The 26,724-nt window shown below is 56.9% G+C and overlaps 1 protein-coding gene across 6 annotated transcripts in view; it reads right to left on the bottom strand.

Annotated features, from left to right (window-relative positions):
* Positions 1-14,413: 14,413 nt before the first annotated feature.
* AGPAT3 (1-acylglycerol-3-phosphate O-acyltransferase 3) overlaps positions 14,414-26,724 on the bottom strand; it is a 106,348-nt gene continuing 94,037 nt past the window's right edge. For 5 of the 6 annotated variants that reach the window (XM_021068324.2, XM_021068326.2, XM_021068328.2 and 2 more), the window contains 3 exons: positions 23,884-23,959; positions 20,130-20,328; positions 14,414-19,592 (listed from right to left, as the gene is read on the bottom strand). In XM_021068324.2, the coding sequence (XP_020923983.1) occupies positions 19,504-19,592; positions 20,130-20,328; positions 23,884-23,959 (364 nt within the window). In that variant the 3' untranslated portion in view covers positions 14,414-19,503. The remainder of the gene's footprint in view (positions 19,593-20,129; positions 20,329-23,883; positions 23,960-26,724) is intronic. The other variant, NM_001143700.1, reaches the window with a different exon arrangement.

Genomic DNA, 26,724 nt, shown 5'->3' with positions numbered 1-26,724 from the left:
GGTGAGGAAGGCCTCGGGTGGGTGGAAACACGGGCCTGCTCTCAGCTGGGCCCCCTCGACCGAGTGGGCTGGATCCGCCCATTCTCCCTAGGTTGACTTCTAAATTTCCTGCAAGCTTTACAACGCAAAGGACCAACAGGTTTATTTTTCTGTTTCTAGAAAGACTGGTTTCAAAAATGATGTGAAAACTAAACAAAACCCTGTAAAGGAAGAGTAGCAGGCAAGCCCCAAGGCGCCCCTGGATCGTACTTCCCAGAGCCTGGAACTGAAACGGGGGTATGAACTGTGAGCTGCCAACAGACCCATGGAGCAAAATTAGAAAATCAGAAGTAGACCCAAATACAGACGGGAACTTAGTATATGTGATAACGTTGGAATTTCAAACCAAAGGGTGTGAAAATGAACGTAAATGAAAATCACTTGAACGTCTAAGGAGCGACGGAGAGGCATTGAATAAAGAAGTGGAGGTTGTCTTTCTGCTCTTGGAACAGCTATTCTCAGGAGTAGCCGAACTCGGGCAACGAGAAGGCATCTCTGTTCTTTCATCTACCCACTGCCCTGCAGCCCCCACACCACCCAGGCTGATTTTGCGATTCTGCATCCCGGGGTGATTCTGATTCAGTGCGATGATTTTTGTTTATTTATGTATTTAGGGCCGCACCCACAGTATATGGAAGTTCCCAGGCTAGGGAATCAGAGCGGCAGCTGCCGGCCTCCACCACAGCCGCAGCCACACGGGATCCTTAACCCACTGAGCGAGGCCAGGGATCAAACCCTCACTCTCATGGATACTAGTCAGATACCAGTCCACTGAGTCAGCTCGGGAACTCCTCATTTTTAAAAATACCATCACTAGCAGTTACTACGTGCTAAAGGATGGACATATTTATCTCATCAAATCCCAGCCACTAAGACAAATCCTACCTCCATCTTATCATTTTGGATCTATTTATCAAAAAGAATCAGTGCCAGTCTTATAGAGCTTTGGAGGCTTATCGGATATTTGAAAAAGAGTCATCAGCTAGACAGACGTTTAATAAATTAAGTTGGGACCATAAAGTGCCCAAGTCGAAGTGTGAGTTAAATCCATGCCCCACACCCTCCGCCAGGATTAAGCCCAGGGAGATGGTAGGTTTCCGTGGAGATGGCGAACCAGGAAATTATTAGAAGAAAATACAGCAAATTTCTCTATGACCCTGGAGTGAAGAAGGCCTTTCTAAAAGGTGTCAGAATCCAGAGACCAAAAAATAAAAGACCAATGAATGTATGTAAAAATAAAAATGTATGCCTGGGAAAAAAATAAGCAAAATCAAAAGATAAAGACAAGCTGAAAAAAATGGTAACATAGAAATTCTTACTGTGGCCCAGTGGGTTAAGAATCTGCCTGCAGCGGCTCGCGTCACTGTGGAAGCGCAGGTACCATCCCCGGCCCCACACAGCGGGTTAAAGGATCCAGCATTGCTGTGACATAGGTTGCAGCTGGGGCTCAGATTCAGTCCCTGGCCTGGGTACTTCCATGTGCTGCAGGTGGGGCCATTAAAAAAAAAAAAAAGGATAACATATCTGAAAGAGCTAATTTTTCCAATATATAAAATTCTCCTAAAAATCGAGAGGAAAAAGCATAACCCAATAAAAAGAGGTAAAGACATGACCACCCCTCATGTCAGTTTGTAAGTAACAGGTTCCCAGGCGACCGGCCACTTCTCCCGACTTGGCCACAAACTGGAGGTTCCCATGACCCTCTCCTGGGTTCAGTTAATTGGCTGGAGCAGCTCCTGAACTTAGGGAAGCACTTCCTTCCATCAGCCAGCTTATCAAAGGACATGCTTAAGGATACAGACGAGCACACAGATGGAAGAGGCGCTCAGGGAAACGTCTGGGGAGGGTCCCCAGGACTGGAGCTTCTGTGCCCGGGGAGCCGGGCTGCACCACCCTCCCAGCTGGTGGTTGTGCCAACCAAACTGGAGGCTCTCCGAGCCCACACTATGGGATTTTATGGAGGCTTCCTCATGTGGGCAAGACCCATTACGAACTCTGTCCTCACGCAGGGCTGGGGACCGATTACTAACTCCGTTTTGAGCCCCTTAAGAAAGGAAGGCTGGGCCGGGAGTGCCAAGCTTCTAAGCCTGGCTGGTTCTTTCTGGTGAGACCAGCCCCCACCCAAGAGCCCGCCACCCCCAACCCCCCAAGTCACCTAAAACACTCTTAGTGCTCTTGTCACTTGGGGGTTTACAAGGGCTTCAGGAGCCCTGTTCCAGGAACCCGGGACAGAAAGCACTACGAAATTTCTGTTGCCTCACGCTCATCAAGTCGGCAAGACTCCAGGTGTGACAAGACGCTGCACGGTTGATGCAGTGGGAGACGGGCCTCCTGCACTGCTGGCGGGAGGGGGATTAGTGTAGCCACTTCTACGGGTGTAGACTGGCAATGTCCATCGCAGTCACGATGCCTTCGCCACCGTCAGACCCGCAGCAGCGGCTGGGGAGTGGGGGAGGGACCATGAGTGGACAGGCCCCCGGAGCCTGGGTCCTCCCCGCGTGTCCTGCGTTACATGCTGAGTGCATGAACTACTCAGAAAAACTCAATAGACCGTCGTTCCTGCACCCTCCTGGACTGGAGTGATTTTCTCGTCTGAACTTTGCACACAGTCAGACGTCCTGCTTGATAAAACCAGACGGGTTTGGGGTTCTTCACAAAAAATCACTGTCTTAAGGGTTTTCTTTAATAGCAGGCTGGTCCTTTGCTCAGAGGCAGGACCCCTGTGTCCCTGGTGGAGGCTGTACGGTAACCACGGCAACCACTGGGAGCCGGCTTTCCCAGGCAGCTGTCACTTGCTGCTCCCGCTTGCTGGAGCATCCTGGGCCCCATGGCCCCTCCGTTCCCAAATCCCCGGCCAGCCAGCTGGCTCGGAGCTCAGTGCCACCAGTGGAGGTGCAGCCCTGGGGCTTTGGGCTCTCGAAGCTCCTTCCAGGTGTCTGCTGATGTCGGGATGTCCCGCATGTTGGGGGGCTGGCCGGCTGACACCCCACAGCCCGTCTCGTTCTCCACCGTAGACTGGTGCTGGCCCTGACCTTGTCGAGCTGTGGAGCAGGTCGGCGCAGACCTGGCACCGTTCTCGTCGTGGGCAGGCTGCTCCCTCCCACTGTCAGAAGGATCCCTGTCACTGGCAGCTAATGCCATGAGTCGCAGACCCTAGAGTGGGCTCTGATCTGTGATGACTAAGTACTCACACAAGGGGCCACCCCTGGACTTGCTCCGGCTGCACTGGTCACAGCCAAGTCCTGCCAGAGGAGGCTGGGCCCCGACGAGAGGGGCCGCACAGAGCAGAGACGCGCAGAGACAGCACCTCCAGGAAAGGGGCCTCCCTCTCGGCCGGGGGGCTGCGGTCCCAATGCCCTCGGCGCTGTGTTATGTGGTGCCTTGCGGGGCTGTGAGAGCCGGCTCCTGCAGCCTGAGCTGAGGCTGGGGCGTGCTGGGAGCCAGTGGGCGTGGGGCGCGTAGGGTGAGAGGCACCTGCCAGCTCACCAATGCTCTTCAGCGCATTTGAGTGCGAAACGAGCCCAAGAGTGGCCTGAGCCCCACAGCCCTGGGTCTGTCCTGATGTCACACACGCATGCAGACCCTGAAGCCGGCTCTGCAGACAACCCGAGACAGGAACCGGTGACCAAGCTCAGCGTGGCAGCATTTTCCCGGGAGGCCAGGGAGGGTGGGCGGGAAGCGGCAAAGATGCTGATCCCAGGGCCCCAGCGCCCGCTGCAGAGACCTCGGGATCGATCTTCCAGCGCTACCCAGCACCTGGCCGGAGCCGAGGTCATGCATTTTTAAGTGGCCATTAGTCTGGGCCACCCTCTAAGTGGGTTGTGTGGCCACGGAGGCTCCAGCCTGGTGGTAGGAAGGCCCTGGGGTGGCTGCAGGGTGGGGTTACCGCTCCACCCGCGAAGGCCTGTGGGCAGGATGGCGTCGTGCCCACCAAGAAAAGCCTCTGTGCTCGTCCTCGCTCTGGCCCTGTCCCCAGACGACTTCTCGACCTTTGCTGGAAAATCAGCGTGTAATCGTGAGAGGAACACGGGCCGGGGTTGCTGTCCCCGGATGCATTAACCTCTGTTCCTCCACTGACTAAGCTCACTCGCCTCACCTTTGTTAATTCTCAGTTCTGCATTTTAAAGTAAATGGAACCGCCTACCGCTCTCGCTTGGGCCTCAGTTTGCCTTAGTGAGCTCAGTGTCAGCAGATGTGTCCCTGATTTAAAGGGCGATGGCTTCCGCCGGCCCTGGTTGCAGGCGGCGCACGGACACGCAGGCCGTCAGCAGGGCTCTCGGAGTCTGTTCCTGGAGAGGCTGTCACCCCACTTGCCATCAGCCTGTGCTGACCGTCAGGCCCACGATCTGACAGTAAGCAGGGGACCAACTGCCCTTGACGGAGGGCAGTTGCTCCCCAGGGTGAGGGACTCTCAGGGCTAAAACCAGGACAGTCTAGGACAACTGGGCTGGTCACGAGGCAGAGCCACAGGGCAATCCGGCCAGACGACTTCGACAGGTCTCCTGGGCTGAGGACCAGGCCTGGGGTGGGAAGGAGACCCGAGGCTCAGGAGGGGAAAGCTTAGATAAGCCTGCGGGTCCGGGGCTCCAAGGTCTCTGACCGCTGGGCCACAGAAGCGGCCTCTCTCCCTTAGAAGGAGACCCTCCTTCCCCCCCCTTACGGAGACCTGCCAGGCCCACCCCCCAAGTCAGATGTCCCATGGGGGATGAGTCCTACTCGATTCCAGAACCGTCGCCAGGGCCAGGCTGGGCAGGGCGTGCAGGGTCTGGCTCACCCGTGGGAGTGGTCTTCCCAGGGGACTGGACGGGGAGCGGGGGGAAGGGTGCAGCATGCGAGGCTGGGGAGCAAAGAGGAGGTGGCTCAGAACGCTCTGCCCAGGACTCGGGATCGCAAACCCGGGAGTGGCGTCGGGGCCCGTCCTGGCATGTACGGAGGTCCTGCTTGTCGCCAGGGTGACTCCCAGTAGAAATGGAGATGCCAGCCCTGCCTCACCAGAGCACCAGGGAGGGGCCCACAGGCTCAGGAGGCGAAGAGTTGGAGCAGCTCCCCAGGCGAGATGGGAGAAGCTGCCACCTGACCAGTGTCCTTAGCAAGGTCAGAGCCCCCCCCCCCACTGTCCACTAAGACAGGTGGGGTGCACTAGGTGGGGCGCTGCGGTTGTGGAGAAGCTCAAATGCGCCCTCTGCGGGCCGGTGTTGAGGTCATGGATGGCTGCACAAACCTGGGTTCCCTGGTGGCAGCGGTTACGACCCCCGCCACAAGCATCACAACCCAGGGCCCTGTGATTCTGGAGTGATGCCCGCCTCCTGCTTCTGAGAACTAGGCAGATCCTGAGGCCTCAACACAGGACATCGGGTGTGATGGGCACTGCCCCCCAACCCTGAGCGGGGGGCTCTCAAATCCCTGCAGCACGAGGTTGGGCAAGTGCTGCAGCCGTCCATCCTGGGACATAAATGAGGTGTTTGGGATCAAGCCTGAGCATGAGGAAGTGGCACGGTCCATGGGCCAGACCCTCGTGTCCCCTCTGTCACCCTGACTCCTCCCTCTCAGCCACAGCCTGGCCTCTTGGGGTGTCCCCTAAGTCCTAGGATACTGGAGGGCCATCCTAGGTCCAGTTCACCAGTGGTCAGCCCAGTGTGCACCCCAGCCCACGCAGGGTGGCACTAAGGCCAGAGGGCAGAGGTTAGAGGGTCACTGGGCCTTGGATGAAGGGAGAAGAGGCTTGAGTTATGACATGGAAGGACTTCTGGGCTGTGAGGGATGACTTGGCTCGAGAGTCAGGTGCCTGGAGGTGGCAAAACTGGAAGGCCAGGGCCAGAAGATTTGGGGAAAAGGTGCCGGTGGGTTGCCTTTGGGCACGTGGGTGGGTCTAAGGGGGCGGCACAAAGTGTGTGGGTCTTTGTGTCCCTCGCACGTCCGTAGAGATCGTCCATCACAGAGAACAACCAGGTGGACAGACGGCTGATGTCAGCATCTCTCTCTGGCCACCGCGTCATCAGCTCCGGCTCCCAGGGCCATGTGGCTGAGTGTCCAACCGGCCAGCCGAGACTGATGCTGAGCCTGAGACAAGGGTCTGTTCCTCAAGGGGCTCCAGCAGCCAGGTGGGGGCAGCCTGGTGACAGGGACCTCCATCCACAGCATGTGGGGGGGTGGGTGGGGTGGCTGAGTCATGGCTATCAGAGGTGACGTCAGTTCTAGCCCAGGGGGGCTTGCTCCCCGCCCCCGTCTCCAAGTCTCTTGCCAAGCGGGACTCATGCCAGGACCCTCACACACCACAGTCTCAGGGCAGGGACTCATGTCACAGCAGAAGAGCTGTGGCCACAGAGACCACCGCTGTTTCAGGGCACTGCGCCCCCACCATCAGCAGCCAGCCTCAGAAAATGCTGGAGGCCAGCTCCGTGAGACACTGGCCGAGGGGCTGGGGGTCAAACTCCAGGATGCTCTATCTGTGTTTAGCCAGTAGCTGAATGGGTAGAAATGTCCCCATAACCAGGCTCCCAATAGTGCCATCTGGGGTCCCAGGGAGGGGGTAAGATTGGTTCCTCTCCCCATCCATCCTGGAAACCCTCTTGCCAAGGTGTGCTCCTTCACCTGCGCCCGGGATCCTGACGGATTAGAGGTTCCGGTTTGGGGAAATGGGGGATGCTTCCATGGGGGGGACTCCATGTAGTGCACAGATAGACAGCTGTGGCACCTCCCGTCACCCAGCGCTGCGCGTGCTGATGGCCTCATATTCAAAGAACGGCGCCACCTCCCCGGGGAGCTGCCTGGCCCTGACCGTGCTGGGTGAGGAGCAGTATTTCCAGCCCTCACGGACCCATCGGGGCTTAGCTGGTCAGTGGTTTTGTGTCCAAAATGCTTCAAGTGTTGAGAGAGGATCAAGAGAACGAGGCGGGAACACGATACTCTGTGCAAAACAGGAGGGGTGCCCTTTGTGTCCTCCCTCCCCCCCTTCTCTCTTCCCTTTCTCTCTCTCCCCCTCTCTTCCTTCCTTCTGTCCTTCCTCCATTCCCGTGGCACAGGGCGTTCCCCCACCAGGAATCAGATCTGAGCCACAGTCGTAACCCATGCCACGGTTGTGGCAATGCCAGATCCTTAACCTTCTGTGCCAGGCTAGAGTTTGAACCTGCTTCCCAGTGCTCCAGAGATGCTGCCAATCCCATCGTGCCACAGTGGGAACTCCAGGGATGCTCTTAAAAAAAAAATAGCAGTAAAAGCATAGAATTTAAGATCAAGCCAGTAGGACCGATAAAAGACTGTATTCTCAGATGCAGGAGGCAAATCAAATTTCAAACCAGATAAAAATAAAAATTCACACACAGACACATTCTCGTTCAGCTGCAGACAGCAAAGACCGAGAAGAGAGGGAACTTCAAGTCAGACAGAGAAAGGATGGGTTTCCACCCCAGGGGGCAGGAGAGGCTGCCAGCACACCTCCAGCCAGAAGAGCGGCAAAGGTCCTAAAATACCGAGAAAACGCAACGGCGGCTTGGAATCCTTCACACAGACAAACTCCCATTTCAAAGCCAGGATGCGATACAGATGTTTGCAGATAAGCTGAGGCTGAGAGAGCTGACCACCAGCGAACCCCGAACCCCACGCAGGGACCTTCCCAAAAGTTTGTTTTAAGGAGATTGAGCCCAGAGCGAGGCCTTAAGATGAAAGGGGAGCCCAGAAGCTCCCTAAGCAGCCATTAACTCTGAAACAGCCCCAGTGACTTTGTGGGTTAAAAAAAAAAAAAAAGAAAGAAAGAACTCCTGGGAAATACTCAGGAGAGAGCAGATGCGAACTCTGCCTTAGGCATGTGCATTGGTTGGAGGGAGAGTGAAAGTGCCAGTGAGCCTCGGGGCTCATTACATTAAAAAGTGTGTTAAAAGCAGTCCCTGGAAAGGGAGTTCCCTGGTGGCTCAGCAAATTAAGGATCTCACATTGTCTCTCTCTCTCTTTTTTTTTCTGTGTGTCTTTTTAGGGCTTGGGGTTGAATCAGAGCTGCAGCTACTGGCGTATACCACGGACACAGCAACACGGGATCTAAGCCGAATCTACGACCTACACCACAGCGCATGGCAACTCCAGATCCTTAACCCGCTGAGCGAGGCCAGGGATCGAACCCACATCTTCACGGATACTGGTTGGGTTCATTACCACTGAGCCATGACAGGAACTCTGGATCCGGCATTGTTGTGGTGTGGGTTGCTGCTGTGGCACAGGTTCAATCCCTGGCCTAGAAACGTGTGCATGGCTCGGGCATGGGCAAAAAACTCACACAGTGTTATAGCTACAAGAATAAAAATAACCAGGAGAGGAGGGAAAGTGGGGGAAGAACCCTCAACCAGGAGGCAGAAAAGAGGCAAATGGAAAATGCTGAAAAGATGGTAAAAATAAGTCAATAAAAATGAATGTAAATGGTTAAGCTCACTGGTTGAAAAGTCTTATTTTCTTCCTGGATTCAAACCGAAATCGACCAGTGCCTGCTGCTTGCAAGGGATACAAGAGACAAACTCCCAAATATAAAGACACAGGTTTTAAAAATGGGAAAACTATACACTGGGTGAGAAAAGTAATGTTTATTAACATTAGATTAAATGTAGAATAGAAACAGCTCACCAGGAAAAGAGAACAGTTGTAAATTCGTAAACACTCACCAACGTAAAGTCAAAACGGATAGAACGTCAAGAAGAAATTGGCAAGATCGACTCTGTGGGGAATTTTAATATCCTTCTCCCAAAGGCAGATTAGCAGGTAGAAACAAGCAAGGGAACAGGAGACGGCCAAGAGCAAAAGTGTTGACTTTGGTGTCACAGACATTCCTAAGGCTCTGCAGCCCGGAAGGGGTGGCTGGTACTTGTGAACAAGGCGTGCACGTAATCTGGATGGACAAATCGTAAAACTTTATTGCAGGACATGAAACAGGATTATACGAGCAGGGAATGTTCACGCACAGAAAGAATCAACACTGAGCCAGCCGTGCTCCCTGCTTAATCCAGCCCGACATGCCGGCGAAAATCGCAACAGGTTTTGTTGGGTTTGTGTGTACGGATGTATGGATGTATTGTTATCTTTTCTTGGGCCGCACCCGCAGCGTATGGAGGTTCCCAGGCTAGGGGTCTAATGGGAGCTGCAGCCCCCGGCCTACGCCAGAGCCACAGCAACGCGGAATCTGAGCCGCGTCTGCGACCTACACCACAGCTCACGGCAACGCCGGATCGTTCACCCACTGAGCAAGGGCAGGAACCGAACCCGCAACCTCATGGTTCCTAGTCAGATTTGTTAACCACTGAACCATGACGGGAACTCCAGGTTTTGTTGGCTTTAAAATAGAACCTAGAAGCTAATTCTAAAATCTATAGGGCAGAATAAAGGTTCATGAACAACCAAGAAAAATTTGAAGAATAAAAAACAAGAGCCAGTCTTATCAGAGGCCTAGGCTGTTGTGTCTTCTTCTTTTTTGTCTTTTTACGGCTGCACCCATGGCATACGGAAGTTCCTGGGCCAGGGGTTGAATGGGAGCTGCAGCTGCCGGCCTACACCACAGCTCACAGCAACACTGGATCCTTAACCCACTGAGTGAGGCCAGGGATCGAATCCAGGTCCTCATGGATGTTAGGTTTCTTACAGCTGAGTCACAGTGGGAACTCCCGCCATTTTTTTTTAGCTAAAATGTTTATTTTTAAAATTTAATTTTATTGGCGTATAGTTGACTTACAGTATTGTATTTTTATCTTTTTGTTTATTTTTTTAATTAATTATTATTATTATTATTTTTTTTTTGCTTTTTGGGGCTGCACCTAAAAAACCACAACTTTTTAGGGCATATGGAGGTTCCTAGGCCAGGGGTCGAATCAGAGCTACAACTGCAGGCCTACAGTATAGCCACAGCAACGCCAGATCCGAGCTGCATCTGTGACCTACACCACAGCTCATGGCAATGCTGGATCCTTAATCCACTGAGCGAAGCCAGGGATCGAACCTGCAACCTCATGGTTCCTGTTCGGATTCATTCCTGCTGAGCCACAACAGGGACTCCTGTTTCCACTTTTTACCTTGGACTTTTTCTTCAATTCAAAGCCAACATAGCACCTCAAATTCATTTTGATCATTTGAATAAAGAATTTTCTTCGATGAAAAAAAATGCTTTATAAAAGAATGCTTAAGACACAGTAACAAGAAGACCAGCAATGTCATCAAAAAGGGAGGGCTCTTACAGCCAGTTCTGCAGAGGAAGCTCCCACAGCTAGCACACATGGGTGGGGCTGGATCCCCTCACACCTGGATAGACAGCCGCTGCCCCCTCAGGGACGTGTGACAGGCACACCCGTCTGGGGAGACCAGGATTGGATCTGGGAATGCAGGCCCCCTCCTCCAGGAGGCAGCTCTGCCAGCCCCAAACTGGAGCCCAGAGTCTCGCACCAGAACCGGGGTGCAGAGGCAGGGAGAGCCAGGGCCTGCGGGTCCAGCAGGAAACGGGCAGACTGGCCTAGTCCCACAAATAAGCAGGACAAGGCAGCCAGGGGACCACAGCTGCCTGTCAGCCCCCATCAACCCCGAATGAGGAAAACACGAGGCAAAACCACCCTCGGAGGGAACCTGGGGACACGTCCTGCAGAGCCGCCTGTGCACCAGGCCACCGCTGCCGCCTTCTAGCCTGGCCCCCTACTCTTGGGTGATGAGACACTGAGTTACCCTGCGTGACCTGTCCAGAACAGGCCCTGGTCCACGGAAATCATGGACCGGCCCTGGGGGGGACGGGCAGGACCCCCAGGGGGCAGTGGTTCGGGGATGGGCGTGGGGGCATTCTTTTCACTCTTCCTTCCCATTTTCTTTTTAGGGCTGTACCTGCGGCACATGGAAGTTTCCAGGCTCGGGGTGGAACTGGGGCTGCAGCGGCTGGTCTATACCACAGCCACAGCATCAGCAGATCCGAGCCACATCTGTGACTCATGCCGCAGCTGGAGGCAATGCCAGACCCCGACCCCGCTGAGCGAGGCCAGGGATCACACCCTCGACCTCACGGAGGCAACCCATGGTTCCTTTGCTAAAGGGGCTTTGTTTTCATTTGAGCTCTTTTTTCTTCTGAAAGTTCATCTTGGGGCTTCCTTTCCAACTGTGCCCTCCACCCCACCCCGGACTTTAGAGGGACAGGAAACAGCCCTGGCGGAGCGGCAGCCCGTCGCGGGCTGCCCGGGGACTTCCAGCACCACCCCCTTGGAGGTTCACTGCCACCGCCCCCCCCCCCCCCCGACCTTCCCAATTCCTTCCAGCAGCTTCTGTGCGGGATGAGCTTCCTTTGCTCTCCTGTCCTCATGACCCTGCTTCAGGGGCTCTGTGCTCTGTGGGTACCCAGCAGGACGTCCGAGGGAGGGGGCTGGGGGGCCGGCACTTGCACCCAGCTCCTTCTGCAGGGTGTTCAGAACGGCTAAGACTCTGGGACGCAAGGGTTGTGTCCCAACCCCACACTCACTGAGGTGCTCTGGTGGTTGCGGGCTGCTCAGGGCCCCCGGGGAGACCCCGCCCCCTTAAGATGCTGGGCGCTGCCAGGAGGACTTCCGGCTTGTTCCCGCCCAGACCTGGGGATGGGCAGGTTGGCCCTGGACCTCCTCATAGGGCAGTTTCTTTGGACGATTTGGGATGACACATCCTCCTCCGCCCTTCGGAGGTAAATCTCCGCCCAGAGCCATGTCCCCGGGACCAGGGAGCAGAGACTCAGCCAGCCGCCTAAGCCACCCCCCACCCCCCGCCACTGCTCCCTGACTTGAGCGTGCCCCTGGGACGTCCAGTTAGCTCACCTAGGGAGCATGGCCCATTCCCCACGCCTGCCCTGTGCCCTGCTTTTGGGGCGCCCAGCCTTCCAGAGCCCCTGCCTGGGTTTGGGGAGCTGGGCTCAGGTTTCCCTGGCCCTCCCTCCTGCAGCAGAAAGGAAGGAAACCTGCCTTGGCCGCCTTGGACAGGGGTCTGGCTTTGCTTGTCTTCGCCGGTGGCCCCCGCGCCCCCTGCCCCCGTCCTGGAGCAGCCCCTGTATTAACGCGTGGTAGCTGGGCCAGCTGTCTTAGTCTCTGTCCTGCTGGGAGGCAGCTGATAACACGAGGGTGGCTCTTCTGCTTCTGCAGGTGCTGGTGGGCCTGGGAGGACGGCAGCTGGGCCCTGCAGGCCCCAGGCCCCAGAAACCATCGGTTGGTTGAGACCCCAGGTCCATCTCCCAACCCCGGAGAGGCAGATGGCCCAGCCAAGAGGCGTCAGCTCGGCTGGTGCTGCTGGGTCCGGCGGGAGGGCAGCCTTCCACGTTCAGACTGTTCTCCAGCGCTGCCTGGGTGTGTGTTGGGGGGAGAGGGGCAGCCCTTTCTGTGTGTTCAGGCTGGGATGAGCGGGAAGCATGCCCCGGACCCCCCGTGAGGGGCACTTACATTCTATGGGTGAGGCGCCTTCTGGAGGTCTCTGGGGGATTCCACGGGCTGATCAATTAACAGGCAGAATCCCTGCCTGCAAAGGGTGCTGGAAAGGGCCTTTCCAAGAGCCTGAGTGGGAAGAGCATTCAGGAAAGTGAACTGAGTTCCCTCACTGGGGACAGGATGGGGACAACAGAAGGGGCAGTCCAGCTGCAGGTGGCCGTTCTGCTGCGTGGCCTGGACGGGAGGGCCCCCGTGTGCTCTCACCCCCACTTAGCAGCCCCGCGGCCAGGAGAGTCTGGAGCGTGTCCAGGAATCCGAGTCTGCAGGAGGCAGCGCTCCTCAGAGTCCCCCTGCCGCTGTCCCCATTTAGCGCCATCAGGGACCAAGGCCATGGGAGATGTGCGGGGCTGTCCCGCAGAAACTGGCCGGGGCACCCAGGAGGCGCTTCTGTTCCACGTCCTCCCGAGGCCCAGGGACGGGCCCCTCCCCCAACTCCGAGCCCGTGTGACCCCCCCGGGGGGCGCGGGAGGGACACACTCCCCAAGCCCCGCACCTCACTGGGGCCCTCGCCCCATCTCCAAGGGCACTGGACTTTCGCCGGCAGAGGGGGTGCTGCTGGCCCCCCACCCCTACTTTCTGGTTGGAAGCAGCAGGAAAGGGGTGGATCCAGAGAGGCGGCCGCTACATCACAGCAGGCCTGACGCCAGGAGCACATCCCACACCGCGTCTGGATGGCAGGCTCTCTGGGGGAGGCGCGGTCACCTGCCCACCTTCTGCAGGGTGGTGGGTACCTCCACCGCCTTGGGTGGCCCAGGGGTCAGGTTTCTTACAAAGTCCTGGGCAGGAGGGACTGGCCACTTAATCAGAGACATCAGTGGGTTCTGACCAGTAAGTAAGAACGTTTTAAAGTTGTCTGTGGGGAGCCATGTTCCAGAGGCTTCTTGGTCCTGAGCAGAGACTGAGAACTCGCCTTCCCAGACGGCACGCACCCCACGGCTCCCGGAATGCACAGCACCCGCAGTCCTTCGAAGTCTCTGAGCCCTGGCCTAGCTCTGGCCTCCTGCCCCCGTGACAGGAGACCAACGGCAGGACAATACTCACCCCCACGCACCCCTGGAAGGGCCTGAGAACTAGCAGCGGTTTCGCAAACAGGCTGGACGCGCCTGGTGAGAGGCGCCGCCCCCCCACCCCCCAGTTCCTGTTGAGGGCCATTTAGGGTTTGTCTGTCTCCACGGACGCCCCCAGCCCCTGCACACGGCCCCTGGTTCAGAGGCTCCCATGCAGCCCCAGCTCTGCGTGCAGAAGGGCATGGGGGCTGGGACAGCACTGGTCCTGCTTCTCCTGGACGGAGCTGTCACCTCTGGCCACAGGCCCACCTGCCCTGCTCTGTAAGACACACACTTCCGGAGGCGGTGTGAGGGCCTCCCGGGACTCCAAGGTGTGATCTTAGGCGGCTGGGGCCCTTTCGACCACGGGCAGGACTCTCGATGCCACCGCCACCCCTCCATCACCCACTCGTGGGTTTACTCCGTCCCTTTCCACAAAACACGCCCCTTGGCATAATGTAATGTCCCCACTAGCTGGTGGAGCTGGAGCCCAGAGCAAGCGACATGGCCCCTCCTCCGAGCTGTCACAGGACCACCAGCTCCCTCCACGGAGTTTCTAGCCTTTGGAGGCAAAGCCACCGCTGAGCCGGCCGCCCAACCCTGCTGGGCTCGTGGGCTCCCTCCAGGAGAAGCCCCAAGTGCAGGCTGTGGTTCTGTCCCACTTCCCAGCGGGGCTGTTCCTGTGTGAGCGTGTGCCAGGACACGCGTGTGTGCATGAGTGTGGCCCCAGGGGCATGCGCTGAAATCAGGACACACGCTTAAAGCTAAGGAGGCCTGGGCTGAGTGGCACGGGCCATCCCCGCGGCACGGCTGGCCCCACGCTGGCCCCGAGCAGAAAAGCACATCCTCAGGGGCCTCCCCCAGAGCAAAGGGACACCACGGTTCATTTAGCTCAGTTTATTTTCACAAGACCGACACATCAGACCCTGGAGTTAGCTCTTGGTTCTCACAAGAGTTCTTTTCCTTATAAAGAAGAAACAGGGTTCCTGGGTTTTTCTGCACAGAATGAATTCATTTTTACAAAAAAATAGTTTTTGATATATACATGCCTGCATTGGAACAGCTTTTGTCCGTGATGGCTTTGAAGACCCGTTTTGAGGCACAGGGCCCCGAGCGTATGCTCCGGGCTCCGGCCGACTCTGTCCCTCGCCTTTGCCCCACGGTGGCTCTCCTTCTCAATTTCCCTTCCGAAAGCAACTTACGGGACCAGAGCAGCCTGGGAATCAGCAGGTCAGCCGCCGAGAAAGTCTGGGCGGCTCCGACCCGGCCCCTCCCGCCAGGAAGTGCCTGGAAGTCCTTCCTCCCCCGGGGAAAACCCTCTGCGACCAGAAGCCAGGCGACAGGAGGCGGCTGGTGGCCGCTTTCTCTGACAGCGTGGACCGTTTACCCCTCTCTCTCACGGCGGCAACTGCAATAAGCATTTTATGGAGAAGATGCTGCTGCTGCTGGGGCCGTTCGAGCACGCCGGGTACAAAGGGACCTTCGCGGCGCTGGGCAAACGCGGCGGGTTTTCCGGGACTCAGGCTTTGAGAGCCTACATGCGCTCTCCCCGCCCCCCCACCAGCTCCTACGACCAAAAATAGCGCTCTCCTTGACGACACAAAGCTGTAGCAAAATTGTAAAAATGAAGTGTACAAAAGGAAGCATCCGTATAATACACATTTGCACCCTGTAGACGACTCATCACCCTCGAAGCCGGCCAACGGGCAGGTAGGAGGCAGAGGATCAAGAATAGAAAGCGAACCGCGACAGCCGCACTGCACACGGGGTGCGTGGTTTGTGTGCTTCCCAAAGAGATACGTCCGCGCGCGGTTAACCGAGCTTGCTGGCCATCGCGAGGATTGAGAAGCCGGCGGAAGCTCCTGGCGTTTAGGCAGGTGACATTTGATTGTCAGAACGTACAGCCTCAGACAGCCGATCGAGTGCATTGCTTCGCGGCATCGAGTAACTCCAGTTCAATAGGACTGAGGGCGTTTCAGCTTCTCATTCACAGTCGGACTTCTGTCCAGATCCTCTTGCAGCGAAAAGGTAAGAAACGCAGGCGTTGACGGGAAAAGAAAACTCCAAGTGAACCGCGTCATTGCACAGCTTGAAATTTTAAAGCGATTCGATTGTTTTTGAAAGGAGTAGGTGGCCACTGCCCGGCTGACCAGGGACCACTGCTCTGTGATTCGCTGGGTTCTCTAAAGTGCTCTTGTCCAGTTGTGTCCCCAGGGTTGTGGGGACTGCCAACCACTTCCCCTGAGTTGGCTCACAGCCAACGCGCGCGGTAAACTTGGTTCACCGGCGCCGCCCCTCAGTCAGGCGGGACCCAGTGGGACGTCTCCTGGCCCCCGAGTGGCCCCGTGCTTTTGCGTCCTGGCCCCGACCTACAAGGATGTGGAACCCGCGAGAAAGTCCACAGGCACCCTGACGCACCACTCGCATTCGGGGCCGTGTCGGTGGCGTGGCCAGCTCCACCGGCCAGGCCCAGGCGCTTTGCCTTGGACGCTAACCCACGAGAGTGAGGGGCAGGCACCCGGGGTGTGGGGGGGGGGAGCGCTGCGGCCTCTAGAGGGGCGGCAGGTGGGCACAGAGGGCACACTGTCTTAACCCTCAGCCCGGTTGCCCTGCGGAGGCTTAGAAGCCAAAAGGGCACCACTGACCGCTGTGTCGCATGCCAGGGCTGCATGCAGATGCTGGCGAGAGATTTGCAGCACGAGTTCACACCCGGGGTTGAACAATTCAGCCAGAAGTCCTTTGGGCTGAAAGATTCTACTTGGCATGTCCCATAGGTGTCCTGGGCAGGGACACGCAGCATGCAGAGAGTCACTAACTCCTCACCCCAGTTCGGGCACAAGTGAGGCCGCGGGGCGGGGACAGCCTGGGGACGACACACACGCTTTTCTTCCAGACGACCTCCGCGCACGCGCGCTACCACGCCAGTGTCAGCGCGGGGACGAGCTCGACCAGGTGCGCACGGGCGACGGGCAAACACGGTGGGGCTGCCAGACCGGCCGGGGACCCCACCGCCCGGCCCTCCGCGACAGCGGCCCACGCCACTGACCCCTGCTCTCATTGAGCCGTTTGTACCTTCAGAGCCATCTTCCCACCTGACTGTGCCTCTCAAGGACGGGGCTGCGGGCGCAGACAAGGCCCTGTTCCCTGCACACTGTCACCACGCGCCCGGTGACCTGCGGCACTTCTTCTGGGGTTAAAAGCGACCAGGTAAGCCTGCCCCCGTGTCTGCTCACCTGCACAGAGTGGAGCTGGGCCCTGCTCACCACGCGTCAGAAAGACCCACGGCAGGGGCAGGGGAGAGGGGACAGAAGCTTCCCAGGTGCTGGTGGCTGCCACAAGGGCACCATGAAATGCCACAGGCACCTTAGACACCCCAGGAGCGCCCCAGAGGGGACTGCTGGACACAGGCGGAGGGCTCCCAACCCAAACTACTCGCCAGGCCCTCCAGGATACCTGCGGAAAGCGACAAAGCATGTGAGCCCTGGCACCTGAGCTGAGAAACACGTGGCCAGCGGGCCCTGGGCCCAGAACTCAGCCTCCCTCGGCACAGGCACTCGCGGGAGGGGCCCAAGGCCTGGGGCTGCCCTTCATGTCTCTCCAGCGGGAGGGAGGCTGGCTCTGGAGGCTACACCTTCCTGCTGAGGTCAGCAGGCCCCGCCCCTGGCCGCGAGGTCAGCAGGCCCCGCCCCCTGCAGAGAAGCTCAGCCAACACCCAGACTCCTTGCCCTTGTTGGACCCAGGACCTAGCGTGGACTTGAATCCAGAGCACGCTCTCCCCAGCCATGGCCGGCACCACCGCCCCCACACTCAGCCTGAATTTGGGGTGACAACAGCGGCAGTAACGGGGTCGTGGAAGAGAAATAAGCACTGTTCCGGGATTTATTGATTTAAAAACTGCAAGGAGCTCCCCTCCCCCTCTCTTTCTGAAGTGGATGAAAAGCAAAATCCACCCCTCAAAAAAAAAAACCAAAAAAAAAGCCCCCAAACATTCATGGTGTAACTTTTATTGCTCTCAAAGGGCTTGGTATTCAGATGCACAAGCTAATCTGTGTTAAATCAGGAGGAAGTCGCTGAGATTTAAAACCTACCCCCGGGCTCAATCGCTCACCTAGGCATCTTCCCAGCTCATCGCCCCAACATAGAATGTATACATTGGGTATTCATTTCGAGGGGAGGGAACTTAGCTGGGAAGCAAGAACTATTAATTAAATAGTAAAAGATCTAAATTTGCATTTTCCAGGTAACGTAGCTTCACAGTATTTAGGACCCTTCGACTTTTTCCTTTAAGCTTTTTCGGGGTTAGTGAATTAGCAAGTGACATAAACACGGAGAGACGGATGAGCAGCGTGTTGGGTGAAGGAACATAAGACCTCAGGTAGCCGAGGCGCCGCCTTCCGGCCTGGGCTCTGCTGCCCACGGCAGGGGGGTTGGGGACATGCTTTGAGGTGGAGGGAAGCCCGCCTCGAGGAAAATCCTCAAAGCTGTTTTAACCGTGGACCTCACAGGAGTGGCGTGCATTTACCACACTCGTGAGCAAGCACAGGACTGTGGCTCGCTTCCCTGTGACCTGGGTCCCTTCACCAAGGTCGCCCGCAGAGAATTCAGTAGTGTCGTCGGTATAAAGGGCACGTGCTGATTCCACAGGTCTCCCCAGAACGCGTCCTGAGGGCCGGGGCATGACTGGGTCCCGGGCGGTCGTCATGCCTCTTCCTTCCATTTCGCCCCCTAGAAGATTCGACCCGCCCCTGTGCTGAACGCTGCTTACAGTGCATCAGAGAGAATAACGCCCGCTCGTTTCCTTCCCTGGCTAAAAAAGATTCGGGGAGTGTGACTTTACAAAAGCAAGTTGAAAGTTTAAGAAGAAAGTCCAGTGCCGCGGGTTACAGAGGAAAGGGCGGCGGAGCGGGAGCCGGAGCCCCGGGAGTGCCCCTCTCTGCCAGTCAGCCCCAGTCAGCGGGATGCTTGCTGTGTGGACGTGAGCTGAGCACAGGCCACGGGAGCCTGGGGCCACCCTGCAGCCGGGAGGCGCTGACAGAGGCCACCGGCACCCCCCCAGGGACACGTGCACCGGCTCAGAAGGGAGGGGGCGGAGGCGGGGCGGGCACAGCACCTCTGGTTTCCACCAGGAAGGCGAGCGCCATCGACAGATCCACCGTGAAAACAGAACCTCTCAAAGCAGAGAGCTCTGTGCTACCCGTCTCCAGCCACCTTTAGAAGACGAGGTGACGGTGACATTGCTTTTCCAAAGCACCCAGTGGTCCTGTGGGCTGTGGCCGAGGCTCCCGCTCCGGCTCTGGCCTGCTGGGGAGGGTGACTGGGGTGTGACAGCCTCCCGCAGGGAGTGAGGGGGCGGAGGCCAGGGAGGGGGTTGAGGGGTCTCCGCAGGCTCAGGTAGGAAGAGGCTCTGGAAACTAGGAGCGGGCGGGCGAGTGGGGCCGCCAGCCGCTCAGTGTGCTTGTTGCCGGAGAACTTCCCCAGGGCCCTGCCCGCCTGGAAGCGAAGGTGCCAGCCAAGCAGGACAGCTGCTCTGGGGGCCTGGGGCCCGAGGCACGTGCCCAGGGGCTGGGGAAGAGCGGCGAAGAGTTTGGGGGGCTGCAGGCAGATGGGGCGAGACGGGGAGCTCCCAAGACAACTGAGAAAAACCAGGGCGGGGCCTACGTGTTAAGAAGAGAAGCGTCCAGAGGCGCCTGGCAGCAGGGCCCCAGGAGCTGAGGGTGTCCGTCCGGGGAGCACCCGCCCCGGGGCCCGGCCCGCCCGCCCGGCCGGCGCAGGGGCGAGGCTGGCGTCTCCATCTGCAGGCCTTCCGACTGCTTTACTCTTGGCTCAAGTTTTATTGTCAATATTAGTCACCAGTTAATATGAAAAATAGTTTCTAAGTGTCTTTTTCCCCCGCTCTGTGTGTGTTGTTCTGCTTTTAATTGAGTTAACGGGATGCCATCGTCAGGTTACGTGTGTTCAGTCACAGCCATTAATTACTCCTTTTTCTTAAATTCCTGGTTTCCATAGCTGGAGCCTTTTTCTATCTCAGTCACTCCTATTAGTCGCCGGACTCCAAAGGAAGCTTTAAAACAGGAAAAGGCGAGGTTAGACAGACCACACTGCCACCAAGCTGGAGCAGTCCTTGGGGGACCCAGCCTTTGGCCCCCGACTTCCCTGGGGGCGGCTGGCCGGCCCACCCCCCCTCCCCCTTCCTCCCTGGTCCTGGGGCAGCGACGGGCTCTGCTCAGAGTGGACGGAGGTGCCCAGCACTGCACCGAAGACTGTGGGGCCGTGAAAGGGCCCCGGGACCTCAGGCCAGCACGCCAGTCTACGCCCCCAACTGCCCAGGTCCCGACACAGTTCTCAGCTGTGGTGCGGCTTCAGCACAGGATGCCAGGTGGGCAAATGGCCGGCCAGCTTTCTGGGGAGAGGACCCTGGCATGTGGCTGGGGCCTCCAGTGCCCCGCAGCTTAGTGGCCAGAGCTGCTCTTGGAGGCCGGTGGGCTCAGGTTAAATCCTGGCCGCCAGGGTGACCGCGGTCGGCTCTGGGCCTGGGTGCTGCCGCCGGCGCAGGGGAGACCCCCAACCTCAGGCCCCAGGCCAGCGTTCCCGGTCCTACCTGCCCCCACAAACCCCAGGAACGTCAGGATCAGGAGCGGGGAGCCGCTGGCAAAGACGCCCAAGGCAAAACTGAAGAGAGGAGACAGGAGCACGGTGGCCCAGGCGAGGAAGTTGAGGAGCGTCCACGGCCGTCGGGCGGGCTTGAACTGCTGCCCTGGAAACACGCCCTTCTGGTGATACATCTCCTGCAGCGCATCCTGGAAGAGTCAAGCGGAAACGGGGCTTCTTCATGTGCTGCTCTTACAGCCCGACGGGGAAAAGCCACGCACCCTCTGACCAGAGCGGGCAGAGCACGGGGGCCGTGGGGGGAGGAGGACCCGAGGCCCTCCTCTCGGGAGAACCGGGAGGCTGGTGCCAAAGGCCAGAAACATCGCGAACCCTTCGACCCGGCGCGTTTCCTGGGAGGATACCCAGCTGGCGCCCGCGCACGGCAGCGGACAGGGCGGGTTCCTGCTCCCTCCCAGCGCCGGGGGCCACGGCCCGCATCACCGCCCGCCGGCTCTGCCCCCCGAGGAAAGCTCCCGAGCCGCTCCTGCCTCGAGTGCGGGGCTGGGGAACTGCCACGTTGCAGACGCCCGGCAGCCGCGGCTCGAGGAGGCGTGTTAACAGGGAGACGCGCTCTGGCTCTGCCAGGTTCTCCGAAGGAAGTTAAGCGCCACCTCATCTTTACTTGCACAAAAACGTGCACGACTGTGCAGGACCCAGTCTGGGAAGAGGCCCGGCCTTGTGACCCTGATACCCGGGGAGTCACGTCTCGCCCGGGTTCACTGTTTTCTGCTCTATTTTCTGCATTTCGTTGTCTGTGACTGTTTTGTATTCTATAAAAACAGGGCGGGGGGCTTGGCATTGACCCAGCCTTGCACACGCTTCCAGACTGTGAACAGGCACCTGCTGCCCCTGCCGACCGAGGGGCCCAGGAGCAGCTGAGCACCTCATGTCCTGCATCCACCTAGGGGCCACCACGTGCCCCCAGCCCGCCTGGACAGTCCTGCCCCACGCGGCTCTAGCACGCCTTCCCCGGGGCTGTCTCCACCCTGACACCTGCCCTGGAAAGACGGGGCCCTGTCGGGGGCTCCCAGGCAGCCCCCAGTCAACAGCTGTCGGGGTGAACTGGGGCCTGGGAGGACACCCGCCAACAAGGCAGGGCCTCGCCCCCCAGGAGAGGCTGCTGTGCTTCCAGACTCATACCAAGTTCATTGCTGCCAGCCCATGCCGCAGCCACAGCAACGCGGCATCCGAGCCACGTCAGCCACCTACACCACAGCTCACGGCAACGCCGGATCCTTAACCCACTGAGCGAGGCCAGGGATTGAACCTGCGTCCTCATGGATACTAGCCGGCCTTGTTCCTGAGGAGCCACAGTGGGAACTCCCTACATCAGGTTGTTTTGGAAAGTCGCCCTTCGGGACAAAGGTGAGGCCCGTGTCCCCTTTCTGCTGGGAGTCATCGAGCTCCCGGCCGGTGAGCTCCGTCCCCAGGTGGGGTTTACACCGCACGACCTGTGCCACGGCACCTCCACGATAACGTACGGCTGTGCTCCCGTGTCTCACGACTTCCTGCGAGCAGCATCACAGCGTTTGCCTACACCGACTGCTCATTCCACACCTACGTTCTAAAGAGTCAGTGAGACTGATAGTATGCAGTTCACGCGCTTTAACCGAACCACAGCAAGGACTCACGTACACAATGGAACCGTTTCCTAAGAACACGTTTTTAGCTCATTTCTCATTTCCTGCTAAACAAATACTGTTGCTTGCAAACGTCCCTCTTTGTTAAGCGTTTCAAACGTAACCCAGATCCAGAGACATAGTCTCCTCTGCCACCCCGGGCACCGAAGGTCTTTCTGCCTCCCATCCACGTGATGCCCACACACTGCAGGCCTTTTTATTTAGGTTTCTTCTTCTTCTGGAGAGAGTTTAGCGTTCTTGGAAATTACACGTTTTATCCAAGTCTTCAAACGGAGGGGCGCAAAGTTGCCAAAGTGCTCTCATAACACATTCACTCCCGGCTCTTTGGTTGTGTCCCCTTTTTATTTTCCATTTAATGCTGTTACTCTTTTTTTCAATGGGTCAGCCTGGCCTAAGTCTTTCTATTTTTTCATATTTTTAAAGAAAAGCTTGGGGTGCATTAGATTCACTCTTTCGTAGCTTTGCTTTCTGCTTAAATAATTTATGCTATTTTTATATTTGTTCTCTCTCTGGGTTCGCTCTGCTTTGTGTATGTGTGTATGATGCAGGCGTGTGTGTGTACCTGTGTGTGCACACCCTCTTATCTGTCCTACTCCAGACTGTGTTTTGAACCCCGTGAAATGAACAAACACCATCAGTTCTGGGAGGTCTGTGCCCGTCTCCGACAGTGCGCTCCACCTCCCCCCACCTTCTCTTCTGACTTTGTCATCACTGCATCCTGAGCCTCCGTTTGTCCTCGGGATCTTTACCTTCCCCCCGTTTTCACTTCTGTGCTTCGTTCTGCGTCACATCCTCAAACCTTCCAGTTTACTGACTCTCTCTTCAGCCGCATCTAACTTGCTATCTAATCTGGTGAGAGTTTACTGTCAGTTACTAGATTTCTCACGCCAATACATTCCCCCCGCTTTTTCTAACTATGCCTCTCTTTTTAAATAGGTCCTGTTCTTTTGTTTTCAATTTCTTCTTTTTTGCTCACCATTTCAGACACACTGATTTTAGTCTCCTCCTGGTAGCTGAAGTTTTGGGAGAGTTTACTTTTCCTGTTTGTGTGTCTGCTATACTTGCCCACGACGGATCTTGGCTATGAATGGGTCCAGCAGAATTTTACTGAGGGAATCTTGGGCAGCTTAGGTTTGGAGTCGTGTTCTTCTAGTTTTACATGTGCTTCTCTCAGGAGCTGTAGCTTCACCTAGAGCCACTTTTTTTTGCTGATATTTTGGCTTTGTTCTTCTTGAACGATGTTGATAGCATAAACTCAAACCACGCAGCTGTTTGAGGACAGTGCTGTGATTACAAATTACCAGGGAGACGTCTGGGACCAAGAGGGGAAAGGCCAGCTTCACAGTCACTTCCTGTGCTGTCAGGTATGTTTTCCGGCTTGACCTCTTTGAGGGTCCCAGCTTCACTAGGGTCTTCAGTTCTAACTTCCAGCCTTGAGGAAGGTCAAACCCTTGTCTTCTGTGTCCACGTAGGCATTAAAATTCAAGGCTTCAGGTTGGGTGCCCGGCAAACTCCATGGGCTTCAGCTCACAGCCTTCCCACCTGGATTTTAGTCCCACCTCCTCTTCTGAGGACTAGAGACTTCCCTTACTTCCTCAGTACTTGTCAGTGCGTTTAGAAGGGTGTGCGTTATATACTAGAGGAATGTTCTGTTTATCCAAGCCTCCGAGTGCTGAAAATGAAAACCCAGCGTCCTGTGTGTTTGCGTCCATAAAATAAACTGGACGAGTTGGGGTGAGTGCACTGGGGGAAGGAGGAGGGACTGGGTGGGGGTCGCTAAGAAGGCTGTCAGGTCATTGTCTTGTGTCTCTTATATGTTAACCCCCCCCCACACGTAACGTGTGGGGTAAACATGTTACACGAAACACATGTGATAAAGTATTATTAGCGATGGTTATACAAGAGTTATGGTAGCCTTTTTACTTTCTTCTAGTGAGTCAATTTCCCAAAAGGGAAGAAGCATCAAAGGAGAAAGAATGGGAGCGTGCTGCCCGCCTGCCCTGTTGGCTGCCCGGACGCCTCCCCGGGAGGCCCTGGTGGGGCGGAGGGGCCGAGCGCCTTTACCTTCTCCTGGTACAGTTTATGAAGCCACTGGGCCGCTTCCTTCTCGTCCAGCGGGATCTCTTCCAGAGGAAACCTCCTGTTTCATGAAGAAGATGGGAAGCAGAGGGAATTACCAGATGACAAGCAGACTGAAAGGGAGAGAAGGAAGTGACTGTGCAGCAGGGTTGCTGTCAGCCCTGCCCTTTTACTACAATCTGACCCTCCGCTTCTACAAACACGGACGCACCTTGGGCGCCCTCCCCCTTGCCCCACTGTGCTCCCTGGGACCTGCGGGGGCCGCCGAGGGGGCGCCCGGAGAGCTTAGCCAAGCAGACCAGGCCCCCAGCTCCACTGAAAGGTGGTGATTTATCAGCCTCAGTGGCAGTTCTCGTCTTTTTTTTTTTTTCTTTTTTGTCATTTTAGGGCTGCACCCGTGGCATATGGAGGTTCCCAGGCTAGGGGTCAATCAGAGCTGTGGCTGCCAGCCTTCGCCACAGCCACAGCAATGCGGGATCTGAGCCGCATCTGCGACCGACACCACAGCTCACGGCAATGCCAGATCCTTAACCCACTGAGAGAGGACAGGGATCGAACCCACAACCTCATGGTTCCTACTCGGATTCGTTTCCGCTGCACCACGACGGGAATTCCAGTTCTGGTCTTTCTTAATGGTTCGTTCTTTGGAGTTCCTGTTGGGGCTCAGTGGTAACGAACCCGACTAGTGTCCACAACAACGTGGGTTCGATCCCTGGCCTTGCTCAGTGAGTTGAGAATGCTGCGTTACTGTGGCTGTGGCGTAGGCTGGCAGTTGTAGCTCCAATTCAACCCCTAGCCTGAGAACCTCCATATGCCGCAGGTGCAGCCCTAAAAAGACACACACACACAAAAGTTCATTCTTTGGAAGTAACCATGGCTGAGGGTGTCTCTCCTAAGGCAAAGAAGATGCCGAGTTTCACAAATGAAATCTACCTACTTCAAATATGAAAAACAACAGAGATTTAGAAACTTCAATCACAGGAGTTCCCGAGGTGGCACAGCGGAAACAAATCCAACTAGGAACCATGAGGTTGCAGGTTCGATCCCTGGCCTCCCTCAGTGGGTTAAGGATCTGGCATTGCCATGAGCTGTGGTGTAAGTTGTAGACGAGACTCTGATCCGGTATTGCTGTGGCTGTGGCGAAGGCTGGCAGCTGTAGCTCTGATTCAACCCCTCGCCTGGGAACCTCCACATGCCACGGGTGCAGCCCTAAAAAGCAGAATAAATAAATAAATAAAATAGAAACTTTAATCACAGTTAGCAGGCAGCTGGCTTCAGTTAAGACACTGATTTATGTATAAACCTCGTCACCAGCGGGGTCACAGGCTCCAGGAGTGGGGGACAAGCTGGGCAAGGCCCTCTCTCCAGGGCAACTGCAGTACCTCAAGATCGCCAGGAGGGGTCGCCAGGCACCCACCAGCCTGAACAATTCACTGGGGGTGAGGGCAGTGCAGGGGCTGCTCCTCCTGGGGCCTGGCTGCCCACCTCTGAGGGCCAGAGGGACAGGACAGACCGGAGAAACTTCCACGGCCAGAGGTAAATCTCCATGTTAAGGAATCTCAACCTTTCTGTCTCTGAAAGCTGGGAACTTCAGTTTTTGTGGGTTAGATGATCAATCTTTTTTTTTTTTTTCCGTCTTTTTAGGGCTGCACCTGCAGCATATGGAGGTTCCCAGGCTCGGAGTCGAATGGGAGCTGCAGCTGCCAGTCTACACCACAGCCACAGCCATGTGGGATCCGAGCCACGTCTGTGACCTACATCATAGCTCACAGCAACGCTGGATCCTTAACCCACTGAACGAGGCCAGGGGTTGAACCCGCGTTCTCATGGATACTAGTTGGGTTCATTACCACGAGGCATGACGGGAACTCAATCTTTACCACATTAGAAGTGGAAACTGAAGCTTTACAAGCTCAACACACCATCAGACACACAAGTGATGTGGCCACAGGACAGCAGCCTCTGGGAAACTCCCCTGAACACCCAAAAGTGTCAGGATGACAGGCGACCTCTTAGTAAACAAAATGGCTTCATTTCGTGGACCTGCAGGGGCCGGGGACCTCCAGGAGTCCCCGACACAGCCTGAGAAGTAGCACTTGAAGCCTCTGCCACAGGTGCCACTCTGGGAAGGAAGGGAAGTCAGAGGGGCCGGGCCACAGAGAGCTGACAACCACCTAACGTATCAGCCCCATGGGACCGTCCTCCCCTGATTCCACACACCCCACATAAGGGGTCTGCCGTTTGTCTGTTACATGCAGGCTCACATGGACAAGGGAAGGATTTTAAATGATGAGATGAAAGATAGACACAAACATGAGCATCCATCTCCTGGAGTTGACTCAAGCCTCTGTGAGGGTGCTGGTCCCCTCAAGCTACCGTCCACCCCCCCCCCACACACACACAGTGCCTGGCCACAGCCATCAGGGCCCCAGGGCTTCTTCCCCAGGAGGAGAAAGGAGGCAACACTCCACTGGTCAGGATGGATGACAAGTACGTCCCTGACTTTTACTCAAAACACCTAAACAGGAGGCGGTACCAAACAGGAAGTTGTATTTCCTGCAACACAGGGGGGAATGAGGCGGTTAGGGCACCAGCCCCTCCAGCCGCAGCTGACTGTCCCACGCCAGTCGCCAGCCTGGAGCTGCCACCTGCCGGTTCTGACCTGGGGCTGAGGCTGGCGAAGCCCCTTATGACCCAGGGACAAGAGGAGGGTCTGCCTCTGAGGGCTCCTGGGAAGGCGACCAGCCGGGGCGAAGGCTGGACACAGGCCACCCCTGCTGTCCCCGTCCCTATCCTGAACCACATCACCTGCTCTAGCGGAGCCAC

Source organism: Sus scrofa, chromosome 13 (genome assembly GCF_054392235.1).
Source record: "Sus scrofa isolate SSC_HxYL_T2T_F1_AM1 chromosome 13, Sscrofa_HxYL_maternal_Yorkshire_Landrace_v2.0, whole genome shotgun sequence".
NCBI lineage: Eukaryota > Metazoa > Chordata > Mammalia > Artiodactyla > Suidae > Sus > Sus scrofa.
Note: the sequence above shows the minus strand (reverse complement) of the source record. Positions and strands in the feature narration are given on the sequence as shown.